This window comes from Diabrotica undecimpunctata, chromosome 1, assembly GCF_040954645.1.
Source record: "Diabrotica undecimpunctata isolate CICGRU chromosome 1, icDiaUnde3, whole genome shotgun sequence".
Taxonomy (NCBI): Eukaryota; Metazoa; Arthropoda; class Insecta; order Coleoptera; family Chrysomelidae; genus Diabrotica; species Diabrotica undecimpunctata.
The window spans coordinates 109,811,960-109,832,478 of record NC_092803.1 but is presented as its reverse complement, the minus strand read 5'-3'; the positions used below and the strand labels follow the sequence as shown (position 1 = coordinate 109,832,478).

Sequence of the window (20,519 nt, the reverse complement as noted above, 5' to 3'; positions counted from 1 at the left end):
ATTTTAATTACATTTTATTAAACTATCTGATCAGAAAAAAATATTTCACATATGTAAATGTAACATTAACAAAATCATCAATAAAATGTAAATTGAATGAATCTAAGGTAAATAAAGTAAAAAAATATTTTATTTTATTTTTATTTGAAATTATTGAATATGAAAATATGATAGAACATACACCTTATGGGACAATTTTAAAGTAAACAACATATTAAGCCTAATTCTGCAATATTAATGCATGATAAATTTGGCTCATGTTACTAATGTCCGTTCTCTTATTAAGAGCGTTAGGGTGTTTAAGTATTGAACACATTTCCAAAAACTGCCCTTTAACGAGGTTGCGTTCATTGCCAAGAATCTTAACTTCAATAAAGGCCACTTTGTGTTTAGTGTTAATAGCATGCTGGGCAAGAGCACAAGTATGTTTAGATAAGTTGATATCACTGCGGTGTGTCGTAAGACGCCCTCTCAGTGAGCTCCCTGTCTGCACGATGTAGCATGAGTCACGCTCAGTACAAGGTATATGATAGATTTACTTGTTCCAGAAGGGACAAGGGTGTTTTTTATTTTAGAAAACAAATTTCTGACAGTCTTAGCATTCTTAACAGCAATTTTAACAGGCACGTTATTCGGTTTGTAGGTTATTTAGTAACTTGAGGAAAATAAGGTAGAAATGAGTAATGGGTGGTTGGAGTCCCAAGTACAGTATTGGGCAGAACAGTGTTATTAATCCTATTATATATCCTATAATATATTATATTAATATGTTATTAAAAATCTATACTTACGAAGCAAGGTATATAACTCCTGTATAATACCGGTGCTCACCTACGGAGCACAGGCATGGACATTTACACAGGCCAATTTGGATAGGATAAGGAAGGCACAAAGAGCGATGGAGAGACAAATGTTGGGTAAATCACGCGATAGAACAAGCAGCAAAACTGAAATGGAAATGGGCTGGACACAATGAACGTCTCCAAGACGGACGATGGAACAATGCCATCGGAAAGTGGCGTCCATACAATGCAAAGAGATCAAGAGGCAGACCACAGATGAGGTGGAAAGATGACATCAGGAAACAAGGAGGTTCCAGATGGCAGAGAACAGCTCAAGATAGGGAAAGATGGAGAGAACTGGGGAAGACCTACATCCAACAATGGATGGATAGAGAATAGGTTCAAAAAAATATATATTGCAGAATTAGGCTTAATATGTTGTTTACTTTAAAATTGTCCCCTAAGGTGTATGTTCTATCATATTTTCATATTCAATAATTTCAAATAAAAATAAAATAAAATATTTTCTTACTTTATTTAACTTAGATTCATTCAACTTACATTTTATTGATTATTTTGTCAATGTTACATTTACATATGTGAAATAATTGTTTCTGATCAAATAGTTTAATAAAATTTTGTAATTAAAATTGATTCATAGAATCTTCATTAGTCTCAGTTCCAAATGTTATGAACCTTGGACTGTTGGAAGTTGAATCAATCTTCACCTGTTGGCTGGCTATTCAGTCACAACGTAGACTATTTAAATGCGCCTGGCTGTTCTGTCATATTTTGACTTCAAGGCCAATTTCTTTTCTCGTTGGTTGGCGTGGGATCTATTTGTTGCTCTCATTTAACCGGCAGCAACTAAGAAGCTTAAGAGTGGTTACCTCATTATATTTTTTTTAAATATCACTATAATTTAATCTTAATCAATTTAATAATGTTACCTAAAGTTAAAATTAAATTTAACTAATAATATACTGTTAAAAGTGTATCTTATGATCTTTTTAGTTCTCTGCAAATTAATGTTTTCTACTTAAGTTTTTTACATATTTTTTATATACATATCTTTTAGAGGTAACACACTTATACTAACTCTTCTATGGATGTTTGGTTTCTCATATTATTCTTTTTAGATGAACTGATGATGCTTTCTGATTAGAACGCGAAACGTCTTCAATAAATAGATGAAGTAGTCACCTTCTTTGTCTTTTTTTCTACTTTGACCGAAAAACCCACCACTCATCGAGTGTTCCTTAATTTATATTGGATTGACGTCGTACTCCTTTTCTTAATATATATATATATATATATATATATATATATATATATATATATATATATATATATATATATATATATATTATAATTTAAGTAAAAAGTACTTTTGTAAATTTATCTTATTTTAGGGGCAAAGTGGAAAAAGCGAAGGCGCATGCTTACTCCAGCCTTTCACTTTTCTATTTTAGAAAACTTTCTTGAAGTCTTCGACAGCGTCGGAGATGTATTTATACAAAAACTTCGAAGGGAAGTAGGCAAAAAGAATATCGATATCAGCGAACTCGTATCTCTTTACACTCTGGATGTTATATGTGGTACGTAAATATGCTATATTTAGTTTATTTATTTGGTGCACTCTCGACAAATTTTAGGAGAGGTTCCTTTGGTTTTGTCAATAGAACGAAACTCCCTAAAATATTTAATGTTTTAGTGATACAAGAATCTATTAAAAAAAGAGAAATTCTCTAAAAATTATTTGATATAATTCTAATACCATCTACAAAATTTTTAGAATTCCAATCGATTTCATTTTTTTTTTAAATAAAAATGTGCCAAAAATAAAAATTATTTATATTAGGGCAAGTTTTAGTATATAAGAATTGTTTCCTCTTACGTTATCATTCTAATAGGGAAATATACTAATCATCCTTTTAACTTAACACTGCAATACTGATGTTCGGATGTCATTGAAGAACTTCTTGTGTTTCCTTCTCGCTTGTTTCCTGAACTCTTATTTTTTTGAGTGCGCCTTCGCGTCTAATCAAGTGACAAACCTGTGAGATTTCTTTTAAAAAAACGTTTTAAAATTTTATAATTGTATATACAATTACAGTTTTACAATATACAAATTATATTTACAATTACATTTTTAAACTACTTTTTCATTTATTTCGTTTCATGCATTACCATAACAAAAAACTTAATTACTTTAGCATAGGCACAATGTGTTTAGCGCTCTTGCTTCAGAAATACTTCTCATATTATGAGATCTGAATCCTATTTTCATAAAGTTTCTTTTCTTTTCTCTTCTTGTGCCTTATTTTATTGTTTTTTTTTGAGGTTCTTGTTCATCATTGTTGCCATCATTTCGTGATCACTTAGATTACCTCGAACATTTAGTCCTAGCTAAATTCATCATTTCTGGCTGATTCATCTTTTCTTTTCTCCTATTTTAATTCCATATTCTGTCATCTGCCTTAACGTTTCGAAGTCCCTTTGATCCTGATTTACGTTTATTTCGAACATCTTGTTTTTGTTTTTATAATTTTTTATGTATTTTCTTTTATAATACTGTCAATCATCGCTAATATAAAATTTTTCGCTTTAAAAATCTTTTAAGATTTTCTTATTTTTTATAAGCTTCGCTTTTTCTTCTTACATTTCCAGCTAGAACACATACGTTTTGTCCTTTATCTTGGGTCAATTAAATCTCTTAATTTATTTTTTATTTTTTCTATCATTTCTCTCATTGGATGTTTAAGATCCACAGGATTTTGTGCGTCGATACTCCTGTTATAATGACCTTATTCTTTTTCTATTCTTTCCCTATGTACTCTAGTCTAGTGTAGTTTTTTTCATTTGGCATCTGTTTCTTTTGCTATGCAGTAGCTTAAATCTTCTGCATAAATCTTTCATTCGCATTTTATATCCTGCATATCTAGGGCCAGTTGTTATAGTCATAGCATCCATCGTTTCATCCTCTCCTTTTTTATTGTGGTTCTCTTCACCTTTTAACGTTACTCCTCCTTAATATTTAATTTTTCACGAAGGCAGAATAAAAAGTTTTTCCACTTTCTCTGTTTAGATTCACCCTATCATCATATACCTATACTGGTTTTTGTCTAAACTAATCCGAAATTCCAGGGGTTGGGAAACTAGTCCTAAAGGCGGATGCGCCAAAAAATAAGTCAACGGTGTAAGTATGCAGAAGGCAACGGAGAACCACTGCATCATAGACTCATAGAACCCCTGGTAAAGTCATGAATGGCAAATGACAAAAAGAGGCAAATGACACTTTGTACGTAACCATAATAACAATCAAAAGCTAGTTATCAACAACAAAAAATATAACAAACAGAAACGAGTGTCTTTCTGACATAAATCAAACATCAACATAATCAATATCATAATGAATTTGTACAAAATTAAATAAAATTAAAATATTGTACTTATATAACTATATAATTTTAATAAGTTAAGTTTTGTAAATTTGAAAATGTAATGGATTAACCTCATGTTGTAAGTTTTTATACTAGTTTTATACAATGCTATTTAATTCTAATTTAATTGTATTTACTGATACCATATTTTAGCATATCCTGAAGAAGCAAATAAATTTTGCGAAAGCTTGATAAAGAACAAAGAGTTTCACTTTCCTGCCCTATTAATGACTGCAACCTCAAGATAAAACTTTATTTTATATATATATATATATATATATATATATATATATATATATATATATATATATATATATATATATATATATATATATATATATATATATATGTATATATATATATATATATATATATATATATATATATATATATATATATATATATATATATATATATATATATATATGGATGCAACAATCAGTTGCATCCATTATTGGACGACCACTATTGCCTTGTGGTTGGAATGTACCCGTTTCCCGTAAACGACTATCAATGGTCAGAAATAATCGTCTCTCGGTTGTATTTCGATTGGGGTATTTTACTGCATAACGCCTTGCGGCTGCTACACTATTTCCTTAACATTTACTTACGATATTTCCGATAGTTATTTGAAATCATAATTTAATCTGATCCAAATTACCCAAAATTAAATACATATCAGAGTATTATTGATGGAACTGTTTGTAATTAATATATCCGTAGAAACTAATTGTAATTTTAGGCCAACTAGGAAAAAACTGGTTTTTCGAAAAAGTGATAGGAGGCAAAAAAGTTTTAAAAATAATGTGTTAAACTACTGAAGCCACAAAATTTATTTGATTTGAACATACTCAAAAGTTTGGGGGGATTTAGGGCTGCATACACCCCTTAAAATTTTTCTGTGCGTTTAGATTTTATTGTTTCTTTTGTATGAAAAATATTTTAGAACAAGAAAGTAGAGTGTCCATTTTTATTACAAAATGTCAAGTAGTTTAGGAGATAATGCAAAAAAAAACAATTTTTCGTTTGTTACTTCAAAGGGCTGTAACTTTTTTTGTGTACACTATTGTACTAAGGTAAGTTGGGTTCAATCAATTTATTTTTGTCCCCGAAATGCGTGATTTAATTTATGACATACTTTTTTGAAACACTCTGTATATGGCTTCAGTTATTTCTTTGTACTTATTGTATAGCTCAAAGTTACATCGACAACACAAGAAAACACTTGTATCACACCGGTATATTTTAACAGTAATAATATACAAAATTCTGTACATAATGATCATTGTTTCCCTTGTTAGACAGAGCTTCTACATAGGTTGTTTAATAAATTAGTCCATAATAACGATATTTGCGAGGAATTTACCATGCTTTTCAGATATGATGATCATTGAATTATGGTCACATGTTTCTAATCTTGTGATCTGCCCCTGATACTATGCGCTTAGTTTTATCTATATTCCTTTGAATGCGGAAAACGCACCGATACGCTATGCTTGCTTTGAGAATTTGCGAACGGCGTACCGATGCGACTTTGCGCTGCTAAATCCGATGCGAAACACTGATTTTTATATGCTTATTTGATAATATCGCAGTTATCAAAAGTATTTTGAATATGTTTTACACTTACATAAGTATAAATATTGTAATACTGGTAGATGAAGTCCGTTTCTCGGGGTTTCATATAGGTATTTAGTAGAAGATTTTCTAATATAACTGTTTATTTATCAATTAGATGTTTACTGTTAAAACTACTGTTAAAATTACTATTAAAACATTTTAAGAAAAGATACTCTTTATTATTAGTATTACATTCAGCATACTAGAAGAGCAAAAAATGCGCAAAATTGATAAAAACTATTGGACGTAATCTGTTTTGATCCCAAGCGGTGGACATGGCAATATTTGATCCCAACTTCATAGGACTTGACCAAGTTTGATCCCAACCTAATCTCACCGGCCGGACTCAGTCCAATGTGTCAAAATACATATTTTGAACATTATTGTTACTACCTTTGCTTGCGTCTTGTATCATGTATCACTAATAGCATGGGTCTCTTTTCAGCTTTTCAACTATTTAGGTACAAATTATTCTGTTTCATTTATTTATTTGGGTATGTATATTTCTTACAGGCTACAAACCAACACAACTATAGGTAAAAGGTAAAACTAAAAAAAATATTCTCTAACATATTTGTTTTGATACAAATTATCACTTTTACATTATTATACCAACAAAAGCGATGTCTCTTCTCTTGGTTCGCATTCCAATTCTTCAATGTCATTTTCGTTCTCAGAAAGAATTTTAGCAATATTTATGACATCTGAATAGAAACTGAATTGTTGCAGGTCTTGCCAGTCGTCTCCAAAATGTTTTAATAGTAGATTTTTAACGTCCATTGGTTTTAATGCCTTTACAGGTATGTTTTGTCTTATTTTCTGAGAAGCAATCATACTCATAATTTTAGATTTCCGACAAACATTTTTATATTTTCCCGTTTGATTCTTATAAAATCTCTCCGACTGAACCAACACATTTCTGATCTTCTTCGATCGTGTTAAATATAATCTTTTACACTGCGCAAACTGTACTTTCCACTATCCGGGGGGTTTCAGTATTGTTTCGGCTTCCTTTTTGAAATCAGACACGATGAAATCTTCTCCTACTTTTACAACAGTTGCCTGATGTGAAATTATATCGATGAACTGATTTGGACTCAGTCTTGTGTCTATTTTACGAAATTCCTTTTCGATGTTTCCGAACACACTATCTTCTGAAAGATAGGAGTGGCCAGTTACTGGAAACACCGGTTCTACTGTTTTAATAAAAGTTCTACTCCGCAGCCATCTGATATCAGTCTAATGGTAGTGATATTAGTAAAATATGTCTTGTTTATGTGGTTATACACTGCATATGCTATAGTATTGGAATTTTTTAAAAAAGTGTTCTCTGTTCAAACGTGTGCAAAAACGTTGTTTTATTAAATGGCGTCTTTGAAGTTCCTTCCATAATGGTAAAATTAAAAAGATATAATTGCCTGCTATATTAACACGATTGGTTTGGTATTTAAGGAAAGTTCATGTTTTTTTGACAATCATAAGAAATTTTTTTCACACCATTTTGTTCTGTTTTGAGCAGCCAATAGAAAGCTTTTCCCCTCAAGCTATGAACTTTTTTTTTCTACTCTGAACTGATCCTTTTTCTTTTCATCTCTCTCTGTTCTTATTTTTTCTAGTAGTTGCAGACATGTAGAGCACATATTTGTATTAGGACTGCCAAATCCTAAATTCTATTCGGTATTGAAAATATGTCTGAAGTAAAATTCTTTTGCCGGTGCTGAACATTCAGTTTTGTATAGTTTGTACAGTTTTGAGAATTAATGAATTTAAAACAGTATTGTTTATTTTTTAATAAATTTTAAATGCGAATACGGTTCGCGGTTCTAGTTACTCAAAAAAGTTCTCGATTGTTAGAAGTTCTGTCCTTTTACAGTTTTTATCTACAGGCACAGAAAAAACATCTTGATAAAAAATTATAGGATTCACTTCAAATCCCAGGAATTCTTATTTAAGATGCGAAAAACTGACGACGTAACAACATAGAAATGATATAAGCGGCCATAACAGTTTTGGTTCGAATGTTTGATATTAAGTTTATGTGGACGTAACCAATTTTTACTCAAAATAACTCTGGACTAAGCTAAATTTAATCCCAAATTGTTTCTTTATGTAATAGGCTGTACCGAAATGAAAATGTTGCCATCAAAATGTAAATTTCTAAAAATTGTGGAAATAACTATTTTTGATATTATACCCCTGATGTCCTATCCCGAAAATAAAAAAAACTCAACAACTAAAGGGCTCACTTTTAAAAATGCATTTTTTTTTTGTTCAATAATTTAATTTTCATTTCCACATAATACTTTCAATAAAAAAATTTTCTGGCACTCTCACGAATCGACTTCAACAAGTTTCATTAAGATTCATCCAACTACAAAAAATTGATGCGTGAACGTTTTGGGTATTTTGCTGCTTCATTGCCTCGCCTATGTAGAGGCAAATCAAATTAGATTATGAGAATAATTACTATTTTTCCGCTTCTGAAGTTCTAAAATTTTTTGGAAGAAGTTTAATGAATTTATATAATTTTCACAACATATTTTTTTCATTCTATTTATCCAGAATAGGTAATTAAATAAATTAATTTTAAATCAAATATCACAGTTGTTTTGGCTAGGAAAAATTTTGTCTGGTTTATTTTGTTTTAAGAAGTTCTTCTGGCTGAACAAAAAGTTTAAGATCTAAATTAAGAAGGGACTAAAAAATATTTGATGAGTTGATATGATAATCTTTTATTAATTATAAAACATAAAAATCCTTTATGATAATTCTAAATATAAATTTATTTTCCAGAGGCTGCCATGGGAATAAAGTTAAATGCCCAAACAGATTCAACATCTCCATATGTAAGAAGTACCAAATCGATGTGCTACATAATGATAGATCGAATTTTATCTCCTCTAGACCCTTCATTGTATCCTTTAACTTTAAACTATTACCGTGAAAAGAGAGCATTAAGGGTCCTTCACGCCTACACCGATAGTGTTATCGACAAAAGAATATCTGAAAAAAAGGAAAAAATAGAAATTGTACTTGATGAAAACACCAACATTGGTATAAAGAAAAAACAGGCATTTTTAGATTTGCTGTTAGATTATACAATGGATGGAAAACCCTTATCGAGAACCGACATTAGAGAGGAAGTTGATACGTTTATGTTTGAGGTAAATGAAATTTTGCCATGTATTATTTTTACAAAGATTGTTTTATCGATAAAATATTCATGAAACTTGCAATGTAGTATGTTGCATATCTCCATAATATGTAAGAAATGCGAACAGCTAAAATAATAAATGTAATACGGTAATAACAATAGTTTTCCAAAAAATATATGAAAGAAAAATTGACGGAAGTAAAAATAAAAATAAAATGGTATAACAGGGCATATGGGGGATATCCTTCTACCTACGACACTTTTCTTCAATCACACACAACTTTCTGTTTTAACTAACCTAAAGTATTGATTTTTCTTATATTACATCTTCATAGTAATGTTAATAAACATTCATACATCCTTTTGAATATTAAAAAAGTGAACTGATTTTGTGGTTTTGCCCCAAGGTACAATCATGTCTTGTACTATGGGACAGTGACGTTTTTACGTTTGGACGAAATATGTTTATACAAAAACTTAACTTTTTTATTTTATAATATTTAAAATTTAAAGTGATAATTACAAAATTAAAAACATGTTTGATAAATAAATATTCTTTATTTGTATATATACTGATAATATAACACTCTCGCAGAGAGTAATAATCTGGTTTTAGGAACATTTAGTAATCTTTGGAACACGTCTTTTCTGACAGTAATTTTCATAATTAGTGCAATCTCTATGCTCACAAGGTGTTCGTACCGCCGTACGAATAATACGAATATAAGCGTTCTCAAACGGTTCGCAAAGAGTTTGGTTCGCATATGTGTACCCACCTTTACGTTAGATTAATGCCTTGCTCAGAACTAGTCTCGTATTTTTTATATTACAAAATTTCTTGTTAGTTACTAAAAATATTATTATTAAATGGCCATGTTCCCGTCACTTTAACACCATTTTGTATGTTAGAAGGTGTAAACGCCAGAGGAAAAGCAGTTCCAAAATACTTCGCGACGTTATAAATAGTCAGTAGCGTTCCTGGATAATTCAAAAGCCAATCGTTGCAAGGTTTACTGTAGTATTTCTTGAGTGTCCAAAAAATGGAGAAGTCTAAAGCCACTCACGTTCCAACGACGCAGTACGATCTTGTCGAATGTAATTGCAGTACAATAATGTTAAAAATCGGATGGGAACACACACGTACCGATTTTGCAGTATGAGTTTTTTTTTTCAAATCAGAAACATGTCAGATAACACTATACTTTTAGCGGCTCTTGCTCTTTGTATAAACGAAAAAAATACAAAAAACGTAGGTGGTGGTGCAAAGATTTGTTGTTAAAAAGAAGAAAATTATTAATTTTCTTCTTTACCAACTCTTTATTAGTATCTGCTTTAACTTCTTGAAATTTAGCAACCAAAATATTCACAGCTTGTTTTGTAGCAGTTTTATGATAATAGGATGTCGATTTTATTTTCCAAAGACACTCTTGTTCTTTATAAATGTCAAAAAAATCTCTTAAAAATTTTTGGCTATAAGCCCTTTTCAAAATTTACCAGCAAATTATTTTTTTGCAGTACGATTTTGTCGTAGTCACAATATACACGATCAAATTTACGACCCAACCAACTCTGTTGTACTGCTGCAGACTGACTTGTTTGTCTGCAGCAGACTGAATTGTTTGTCAAATCGCGCCGATTTGGTCGAATGGTGCAAATTCACGAATAAATTACGTTCAATTTTGTAGCATTCGTCAAAATCGTACTGCGGCGTTGGAACGTGAGTGGCGGGCTTAAGGGCTGTAGTTGTGGCTTATATGCTGAGGAAATGTAAACATGACTACGCCGTTTTCTTTAGTCCAATTTATAATATCAATAGACAAGTGACTCTCGTGATTGCCCATTATTAGCAGCACCTTGTTTTTAGATTGAGTGGGACATGTTTTGCGAAATGGTTTAAAAAATCTTTTTAAACTTTTCAGCGTGCGACCACCTATTATGGGTAGCAAGAACCAATGTTTCTGAGGGTGCACCATTAAGCATGTGGGACTTAAAATGCACACTTGGAAACATTATACAAGAATGTACCGAATTTCCTAGCACATAATAGTAGTAAATAAATAATAGTGTCGTTATATAAATAATAGTTTTTAAAAGAGTAGAAAATAATACACTAAAAATAATTATTTAGAAGTTTACCAAAAATTACCTACATGACCTAAAAATTCTTTGAAAAATTCAAATATTTTTACTGAACTCAATTTTGATCCAAAAAATCTCAGAAAATTCAGAGTATTTTTGTACTTGAAAATAGTTAAATGATAATCACGAATGAATTATTTTAGAAAAAACACATTTTTGTGATAGGGGACCCCAGGGACCAATTAGGGCGCTAAAAATTTAGCTAAAGCGGTTTCTAAGTATCTACTTTTAAGTGCCCAACCCCAACTAAAAATCCAGTCGAGTGCAGATTTTACCATCTTTATTACGTTATCGTCGGTATGAAACACCGCTGGAAGTCACTTGGGTGCATGCATGTATATTAAAAAAAATAAGCTTCGTTTAATAACGAATTTTTTTTATTTTATGTTTTTAAAGATAAAACATAAATTTACGAGGTATTAAAACTTAAAACAAATATTCATAAACAAATGCAAAAAACAATATCATTATTTTTATTTTTTACGATTTTATAATTATGCAGGTTTCACATTTTTTTTTATATTCTAAACAAATAGTCTTAGTATATTCTTTACAAACATAAAACGTATTTTCCTTTATTTAAAGTTGATATAAGTAGCATGTTATTATACAGTCAGTCGTTCATCCTTTGAGTTTTTGGGTTTGAAATTCTTCAATTGACAACAGACCTTCCATAAGGCTTTTTGGTTTTTTAGTTAAATTAAGAGTTTTAAAATATCCCTGATGCGTGTATTACTTACTCATAGTAAGGTTCAAAATTTGAAAAAAAAGACTACAATCCATTGGTATAAATTGTTAGCTGATGTAAAAGGTATGGTTAATAACATACATATTTATCATTTGAATAAATACAGCCATTGGTCTATTCAAGTTTTTCTACAACAGAAATAATTTTCACAATTTTGTACAAGGTATTAACACATCCCTAATTCATATTATAGTCTGTAATTATTTCAGGTTTGTTAGTCTCAGGATCAATCTTATTTTTGTTGGGTATATAAGAAAGTAAAGTAATATTTTTAATATATCTGTTATACAATTTACTACCGATTTCCCTGTCTGTTGGGTAAGAAGTAAAAAGGAATTATCGGTTTGTTCATTTTTAGTGTATTAGAACACAGTGTCGGAATTCTATTGCATCTTTCTAACTACTAAACCAATTGACTGCTGTTATATTTTGTTCTTCTGATGATAAGCCCTTACCACCTTAATCTTTACAAGAATAAATGTAACCATAGTACAAATAATTTCTTCTGACATCTACAAGCCAATTTTTATGCCATACTTAGCAGGTTTTTTCGGCATATACATCTTGAATCCGCATGGATCTCTAAAACTTACAAGGCTTTCGTCAATGCAAAGTAATGGCACAAACATAAAGTGTATCTCCTGTTATGATAGGCAAAATGTTCTCACTCCGAGAATTATTTTTTTTTTTCATTTTTGTGTTTAAGTTTAAGTTTTGTGCGATTTTAAAATAAAACTCGCATTTTTTTTTGTTTGTTTTTTTGTCGTTGCGTTGCAATCTTTAATTTAAAATTTCAAAAAATGTACACACCTATTTGAGGCTTCTGCAAAACTTGTCTATTTTTTAGATATATTTTTATAGATTGTAGATGTTGAGGGAAGATAACCTAAAAATGCATTTATTTTGTGTATTTAGTGAAAAATTTATTTTCGATTATTCAAAATTTTTATGTAAGGTGTGCTCCTTCAAAAAGCCGAAAAACTGGATTTTTAGGGGTTTTGGGAATTTTTTCCATTGTACAGACTTTTACATAGATCGAATTAAATAGATCGATTGTTATGTATGTATAGTTTGAAGTAAGTGAAAGTTATTAGGATATTCAAAAATTGGGCCAAACTTCTTTAAACCCTCAAAAAACATGCTTTTTCAAGCTATTTAAGGGTTTTTGCTGGGTTAATCATATTATTTAAAATCGATACAATATCTAATTCAATACGTTTTAAATTTATATTAAAAAATGTATGAAAAATAAAATTTTTATGCCTAAAAGAAGCAAATACAACCATGACTTATGCGAAAAACCAGATTTTTAAGCGTTATTCGGGGGGTTTTATTTAGATTTGCCCAACGTTTTTACCTTTATACAGAATCATTAAGCGGTATGTTTTCAAATATTTTATAAAATAACATAATACTATGTATTTCCCAAATCAGAGAAGCTAGAAATTTCTAGAACAATGCGAAAAACACGGTTTTCAAGTAATTTTGGGGATTTTACTGGATTGTCTGTAAACTCCTGTCTCATGTTATATGTAGAAAGGTAGAAAAAGTTGGGTAGATTCAGGAAAAACTCCAAATAACACCTGAAAACCTTAATTTTTGCATAAACGATGGTTGTGCTTGCTTTTTTAAGGCCTGATCAATGTTTTTTTTTCAGATATTTTTTAAATATAAATTGGGGACGCAAAAATTAAAGATATTTATGTTTTTGATTAAAAACAAAAAATAAAAAAAAACTAGACCTGCAGCCATCTTCAAACAAAAGTTATATATGCTTTTAAAAAAAATGCATTTTTGGGTTATGTACACTTAACTAATACACAAAAAAAATACACAAGTTTTGTAAAAGTCTCAACTATACGCATGAATTTTTAAATTTTTTTTAATTGATTGCAACTCGTAAAAAAAATGAAAATATGAATGAAAATAAAAAAATATTTTTTGGGATAGGGGGTGAAAGAAGATGATGGCGGCTTAAAATTGCGCTAAATTTAATTTTTAAATCACATAGAACGTAAAAAAATGAAAAAAAAAAATAATTCTGGACATAAGGGCATTTTACTTATCTTAAGTTATTGAGTGGCTACTGCTACATCTTCTTTTATTCTGTGTCCTGTCTATATCGTTATTCAATCTTAATGTCACTAGTAAAGTTTCAAAATCTCCTTGGAAACATATACGTATAAGAGGTCACGTCCAGTGTCGTCAGTAGCAATTGTCCTATACTTCCCTTTCCTGTTTTAAAAACTTCAGTATGATTATTTACCCCAAAAAGCACTAATTTCTACTGAATCTACCTTCTTGAATAGTCTTTTTTTTTGTACCTTATGCGCAAAAAATCACATGCATGTAGGTGGCGCTGGCGTCAGGTTTTGGTATTAAAGCATAACCTTATTTTATTCTGCCATTAATTTACATTGTGTGGTACTTCGTTTCCCAGTTGTTTTTTTTTGTGAGTAATTTAAGTTTTAATAAGTTATATAAGACATTTTAATTGTTTAAACACTTTTTCCAAAACTTATTTTACTAAAACAGAATTATTACAAACAGTAAGATTGATACAAAAAAGTTTTGTTCAAAAGAGACACCTGCTATTGAAACTAAATCAGAGAGTTGAAAAACATGTATTGCAACCAAACCGTGAAAACATGGAATAGAAGTCAATTAATTTCTTATGACTTTTTGCCAGAAGAAACATTTTACTGGTTTTTCAAGAAAATTATTCACGTTTTTTGTTAAAAAGTTTAAAAAATTATACATTACAATTCATAGTACTCTTTCAGTGGAAAATGTGTCAATAACGCTTATGAAATATAGACTTAATTTGTTTGAAACTACATTAAAGCAATTTTTTTGCAGTAGACATTCGAACTGTCCGAAAAATATTTGTTAAGTGGACCAAGCATCTTTATACTTTGCTTAAACATATTAACTTTTGGAATATTGCAATAACTTCAGAAGACCAGTATAAAATTATTCTGGACCGTATCGAAATTCCAAAAGATCGAAGCAATGACCCTATTGTACAACAGGCAACAAATTTTACATATTATGAAAATAATACCTTTAAAATACTAATAGCATGATCTGAAAAGGGTGAAATTATAAACTATATGTATCTGATGTTTATGGAGATAGTATTTCAGATAAAAAAATTACAGTAGAATGCGAAATTTTAAGACTTATTGAAGAAGGAGAATTTATCTGAGCGGACAGAGGTTTTGATATATTTGATCTTTTAGAGGAAAAAGTAATATATTTAAATATATCTCTATTTAAAAAAGGAGCTTAGTTAACATAAGAAGAAATAATAAAAACAAGGGCATTGCCAATCGTAGAATGTTTGTCGTAAATATTATAGGATTGCCAAAAAAACATAAAATATTTCTCTCTTCTCCCTATGCCGTCCCCATTAACGGAGGTTGGCGACCACATTTTTAAAAAAAATATTTTTTTTAAATAAAATACTGAAAGATAGAATTTCTTCTAAATTATTCCCATATATAAAGGAAATAATTTATAACTGTTTTATGATTTGTAATTTTAAAAATAGAATAAGTAACACTTTGTGAAAATTATTTTCCAGCTAAAGATCATTTAGCATTTAGCATACACAGTATTTATTTTTTTAATTAGTTTTACATATTATAATATTTGTGATTTGTTACTATTTATCAACTATAATTTGTTTTAAACTCAGAAAATATAAGACTTAAACAAGATTTAATTTGCGTTATTTCATTGGATAACTATGTGACAGAAAATAAAAAAAAAACTTTTTTTTTCAACGTTGAATTATCCAAAAATGTTTAAACTAAAGATTAAATAACTCTGTGAAACTATGTCTAAAAATCTGCAAAATGTATTGAAAGGCATATCTGAATCTGAGAAATAACATGAGGTTATGATTTAAAGCCAAACCTAGACGTAAGCACCCCTTACTTATATTTTTTTAACTGACTTATTGCATGTGATCTATTGTGAAAGTTTGCGGTTTGTCCATCGAATAAGTTTCTGTATCCTTTCTTCGCTACATAACAAATCCCACAATTCTATAGGGCTTGCAATAGCGCCCAATTCTTTTGAAGGGCCTCGTAATCCAGGTAAGAACTTTATCAAGTTATGACTTTTCGTTTTAGAATTTATTGAACGTAGCAGCTTTGACCTAAAATAATTATATAAAGTGAAAATTAAAAGAAGGCAAAAAAACTTAATTCTTTGTTCGTTTTCTTCCTCTTGTTCTTCTAACTCGCTTCCATCTTGTTACTAATCAAAAATTTAATTAAAATAAATTTTGTAACATATATATCCTTATTGCGTATATAAATCACCCGGACGCATACTAGATGATAAGGTCTTATGGGACATCTTGTTTTCTACAAAGTAAAAAATAAACACTCTGTTAGTATTGTAACACTTACGTGACACTGTAACTGCAAAAAATCACTTCTATCTCAAACGTCCTTTACTAATGAATATTGCAACTGCGCTAATGAATCAGCATAAAATGGAGAATACTAAAACGTTCAAGATTGAAAAGCTCCGTATTTGAGAATTGTGTTAGGAAATTTAACAACGCCGGTTAACAATACCGCTAAGTAGCGGTTAAAGGTTAATAGGGTATAACAAGTTGATGAATAAAACTATAGAATAAATATTTTTTTATGTATAGGGCCACGATACAACCTCGTCTGCCATAAGTTTTGCAATGTTTTCTTTGGCCACCCATCCCGAAGTTCAGGTAAGAACGAACAAACTATTTATATTTATTTTTATAGGGTAAAAGATATACAGTAAATTTATGTATTAACAATATATTTGACAATAACAGAAACCACGTTCTATACTTTATACTTCATTTAAATACTTAAGTATTTGACTGTTGATTTAAAGGTAAGTATTTTTAGGCTGATATTACATAAAAAAGCATACACTGATAATATGTCGTTACGAGGATACCGTCCCTCATGTTTCTTTTATTAGTGTAATTATTGAGGAGTTTTGCAAATGATTGAAAAGTTCGTGGAGCGAAAATGAAAATTATAGTTAGGTTTTAAGAAACAATTTTATTATTCAGTATATTCTCCCATATAATCAATGCCCAGGTGAGACCCTATACAGGGTGGATATTCTAACCGTTAATACTTTATTAATTAGACCAATTTAACTCTTATAACATAATTAGTATTTGTCAGAAGTATTTGGCAGAAGTGGATCGGGACGCCGTCGTATCTCGTGGTTGAAAAATCTTCGACAATGTTTTGGGATGACTTCAGCGGAGCTGTTTCGCAGAGCAGTCAACAAAACCATGATAGCCTTGATGATCGCCAACATCCGGACCGGATAAGGCACTGAAGAAGAAGAACATAATTAGTTTCAACAGATACATTTTTATGAAAAACAAATATTTTTTATCACTTATTTTACAAGTTCACTTACTCCTAGGTTATTTTTAACACTATGAAGGTAATTAATTAAAAAATTAATTTGCATTTCAAAAACTGATACCATAGTTTTCTGTGAATTTTAGTAAGAACTTGAAATATCAACAAAGTAGGTGCCGCTATAATTTTGAATTTGATAAAGAAAGGTCGGCAGTGTTCTAAATAACTAACCACTGCTAAACTAGTGATTTGAAGTGCATTTTTTAAATTGCCCCATATGATTAATCATAAATGGTTCCTGTTATGTATATTAGATAGATAGATTCAGTGAGCTAGCTTTTGACATATTCCACTGCGATCTTTTCAGATCTCTTGTGGTCTTCTAATCCTAGATTATATTTTCTAGCCTGACTCTTTTTAAAACGTCCAATAGCTTCGAGACTGAACCTTTCATGTAACTCTTTGCCGGTGGCTTTTCCTCGCCAAACTGTTAATTTATGTAATCGATTCAACTCTGGAGGTTATATAATTGTACCAGTTTTTATTTTTCTAGCTAGAAGCCTTCTGAAGGTATTAAAGAAAAACTTATTAAAAGTCGCCAACGAGCTCTAGCTTTCTTAGGAAGCATTTTCTGACTAAGTGAATTGGGTTAAATTGTCTTAAAATTGTCTGAGTAATGAGGAATCGCCAATCTTCGTTTGTCAGAAGAGCTTATGGACACCCTATATATATATATATATATATATATATATATATATATATATATATATATATATATATATACATATATATATATATATATATATATATATATATATATACATATATATATATATATATATATATATATATATATATATATATATATATATAGGTTTCCATTATTATTATTTTAAATCTAACGAGTAGATGTGTTACCAACTAAGATAATAATCATATTATTTTTTTAGAAAAAAGCATTTATGGAACAAAAGGAAATGTTTGGTAACTTAACAGATGCTAAGCCCACTGTATCTCAGTTGCAGGATATGAAATATTTAGACCTAATAATCAAAGAAACTCTAAGGTTGTATCCTTCAGTACCTATATTGGGACGACGATTACCAGAAGATATGGAATATGGTAATATAAGTTATTGTTTTAAAACCTTGTTTGTATAGTTAAAAAATGATTGATTCAACGAATCCTTATTTTAAAACTTTTACTCTTTTGCCTAACTGTTAAGATTTGACAATGTCTGTAGTGAAATTTCAAATCCGACATAAAAAGCATGTTGGGTAACTTAGTTATGTGCTCAATATGTTTCATAATACATGTTTCTTACATTGTTAGTAAAGTACTATATTTTTTTATAAAGTATTATCTGGATACATCCCATTTATCTTTTCCCTCTTAAAACCGCTAACTGTTTTTAACTCATTCGTTCATACTTGTAATTATGATAACACTAACGCCCAGTGATCTATTTATAGGACGGATCAAAATTCAAAAATGCAAAGAGATAAAACAATTTCATAAATATTTCCATATTAAGAACAATATTACCTATAATTATGTATAAGTAAAATTTTGAAATTTGAAAAAAAAAATAATTTGTGCTTTAATGGGTTACGTGATAAGGGTAGTTATTCACAACTAACTGTTCAAGATCATCAATTCATTGAAAAATTAGGTAGAATTGAGAAAAAATATTATAGGCCAGCGTCCCATTTATAGTTCACTAAAAAATTTTTTTTAACCCTTAAAATTTGTTTCATTTTAAAAACAAATTTATGTTTAGATTTACACATTTAATCATAAAAGCTCCATATCGGCCCTGGTATGGCCCTATTAACTTTTTATCGTTTACTGAATTATTTTTATTGAGTAATATTTATTATAAACTATATTCATGACTAACACTCGGAGGTATAAATTTGCTATCAAAATTTTCAACCTTTCAGGTTTATTGTTTACTACTCTAGGTTTAATATATATATATATATATATATATATATATATATATATATATATATATATATATATATATATATATATATATATATATATATATATATATATATATATATATATATATATCTTTAAGGTATATGACCGTTTAATTTAATATAAAAAAATGTGCACTCGTAAGTGAATGGGATGTTTTCGGTCAATTTGGAGATAAAAAAGACAAGAGTTGTGCTACTTTATCTATTTATTGAAGACGTTTCGCCTATTGTTCAATAAGCATCATCAGTTCATCTAAAAGAGTGTTATTAGCGATACATCTAATATGAAAAAACAATTAAGTAAATGATCTTACCTTTAAAAGATCTGTAGCATTACAATGTTGTTATTGCAAAGAAACATCAAAAAATTAATATAATAAATATAACAGCAAAAAATATAGAAACACAGAACGTTGGAAGATTCCCAATTTAACTAATTTGTTTTAAATTTCACTTTTGAAAACATTGATTGATTAAATCTATCAAAAAATAGATTTAATCAATCAATGTTTTCAAAAGTGAAATTTAAAACAAATTAGTTAAATTGGGAATCTTCCAACGTTCTGTGTTTCTATATTTTTTGCTGTATTTGTATTTTGGTATTTGTGAAATCAATGTGATGTTTAGTGGAAATGGCGTGTTGTGCAAGGGCACAAGAGGGTTTGGAAAGTCTGATGTCGCTTTTGTCGCACCAAAATACTGGCGAAACAAAACAACCATCAGAAACGCTCCTTTATTGAAATGTGTGAGATCCTCAAGAACTCATCGGCAATAAACAAAAGAACCGACATCGACAATTTGAGCCAGGTTTACCACTCTCTCATCTTACGAAATAAATGATACCAATTATTCTTCAGTTAAAAGTTGGCGTATTTTTTGTTCAAAATAATAACAAAATTATCCCCTATTTCCAAGTTTCATTAAAACATAAATTAAAAATAATATATCAAATATTTCCGCCATATAAATTCCACCTGTCCAACTAATTATGCAATGTCCCCTGTAGAAGTTCATAATTGTCTCAAACCTTGGAATTTGGTGACACATGGCCCTTAAAAAAAATTTTCGGTATCGCGTCAAGTTGTTTGCTTAGATTGCAATAAATCAGAACTTTGTTGGTCTTCAGTGGAGAACCATCTAAATGAAGCCAAATGTTCGTTTAAAATTTTTTAAATATTCATATCTACGAATATGAACATTATTTTCTGCAAAGTTTGTGTGTTTTTTGTTTTTGTTTTTTGTTTTTTCTTTTTTGGTTAAG

General features: G+C 29.6%; 1 protein-coding gene across 1 annotated transcript in view; it reads left to right on the top strand.

Moving 5' to 3' along the window:
* The window catches only part of LOC140452294 (cytochrome P450 4C1-like), a 59,044-nt gene that overhangs the window by 20,554 nt on the left and 17,971 nt on the right, over nucleotides 1-20,519 (top strand). Inside the window, exons 4-7 of the mRNA XM_072546465.1 lie at nucleotides 2,195-2,380; nucleotides 8,639-9,009; nucleotides 16,559-16,627; nucleotides 18,221-18,392. Of these exons, the coding sequence (XP_072402566.1) occupies nucleotides 2,195-2,380; nucleotides 8,639-9,009; nucleotides 16,559-16,627; nucleotides 18,221-18,392 (798 nt within the window). The remainder of the gene's footprint in view (nucleotides 1-2,194; nucleotides 2,381-8,638; nucleotides 9,010-16,558; nucleotides 16,628-18,220; nucleotides 18,393-20,519) is intronic.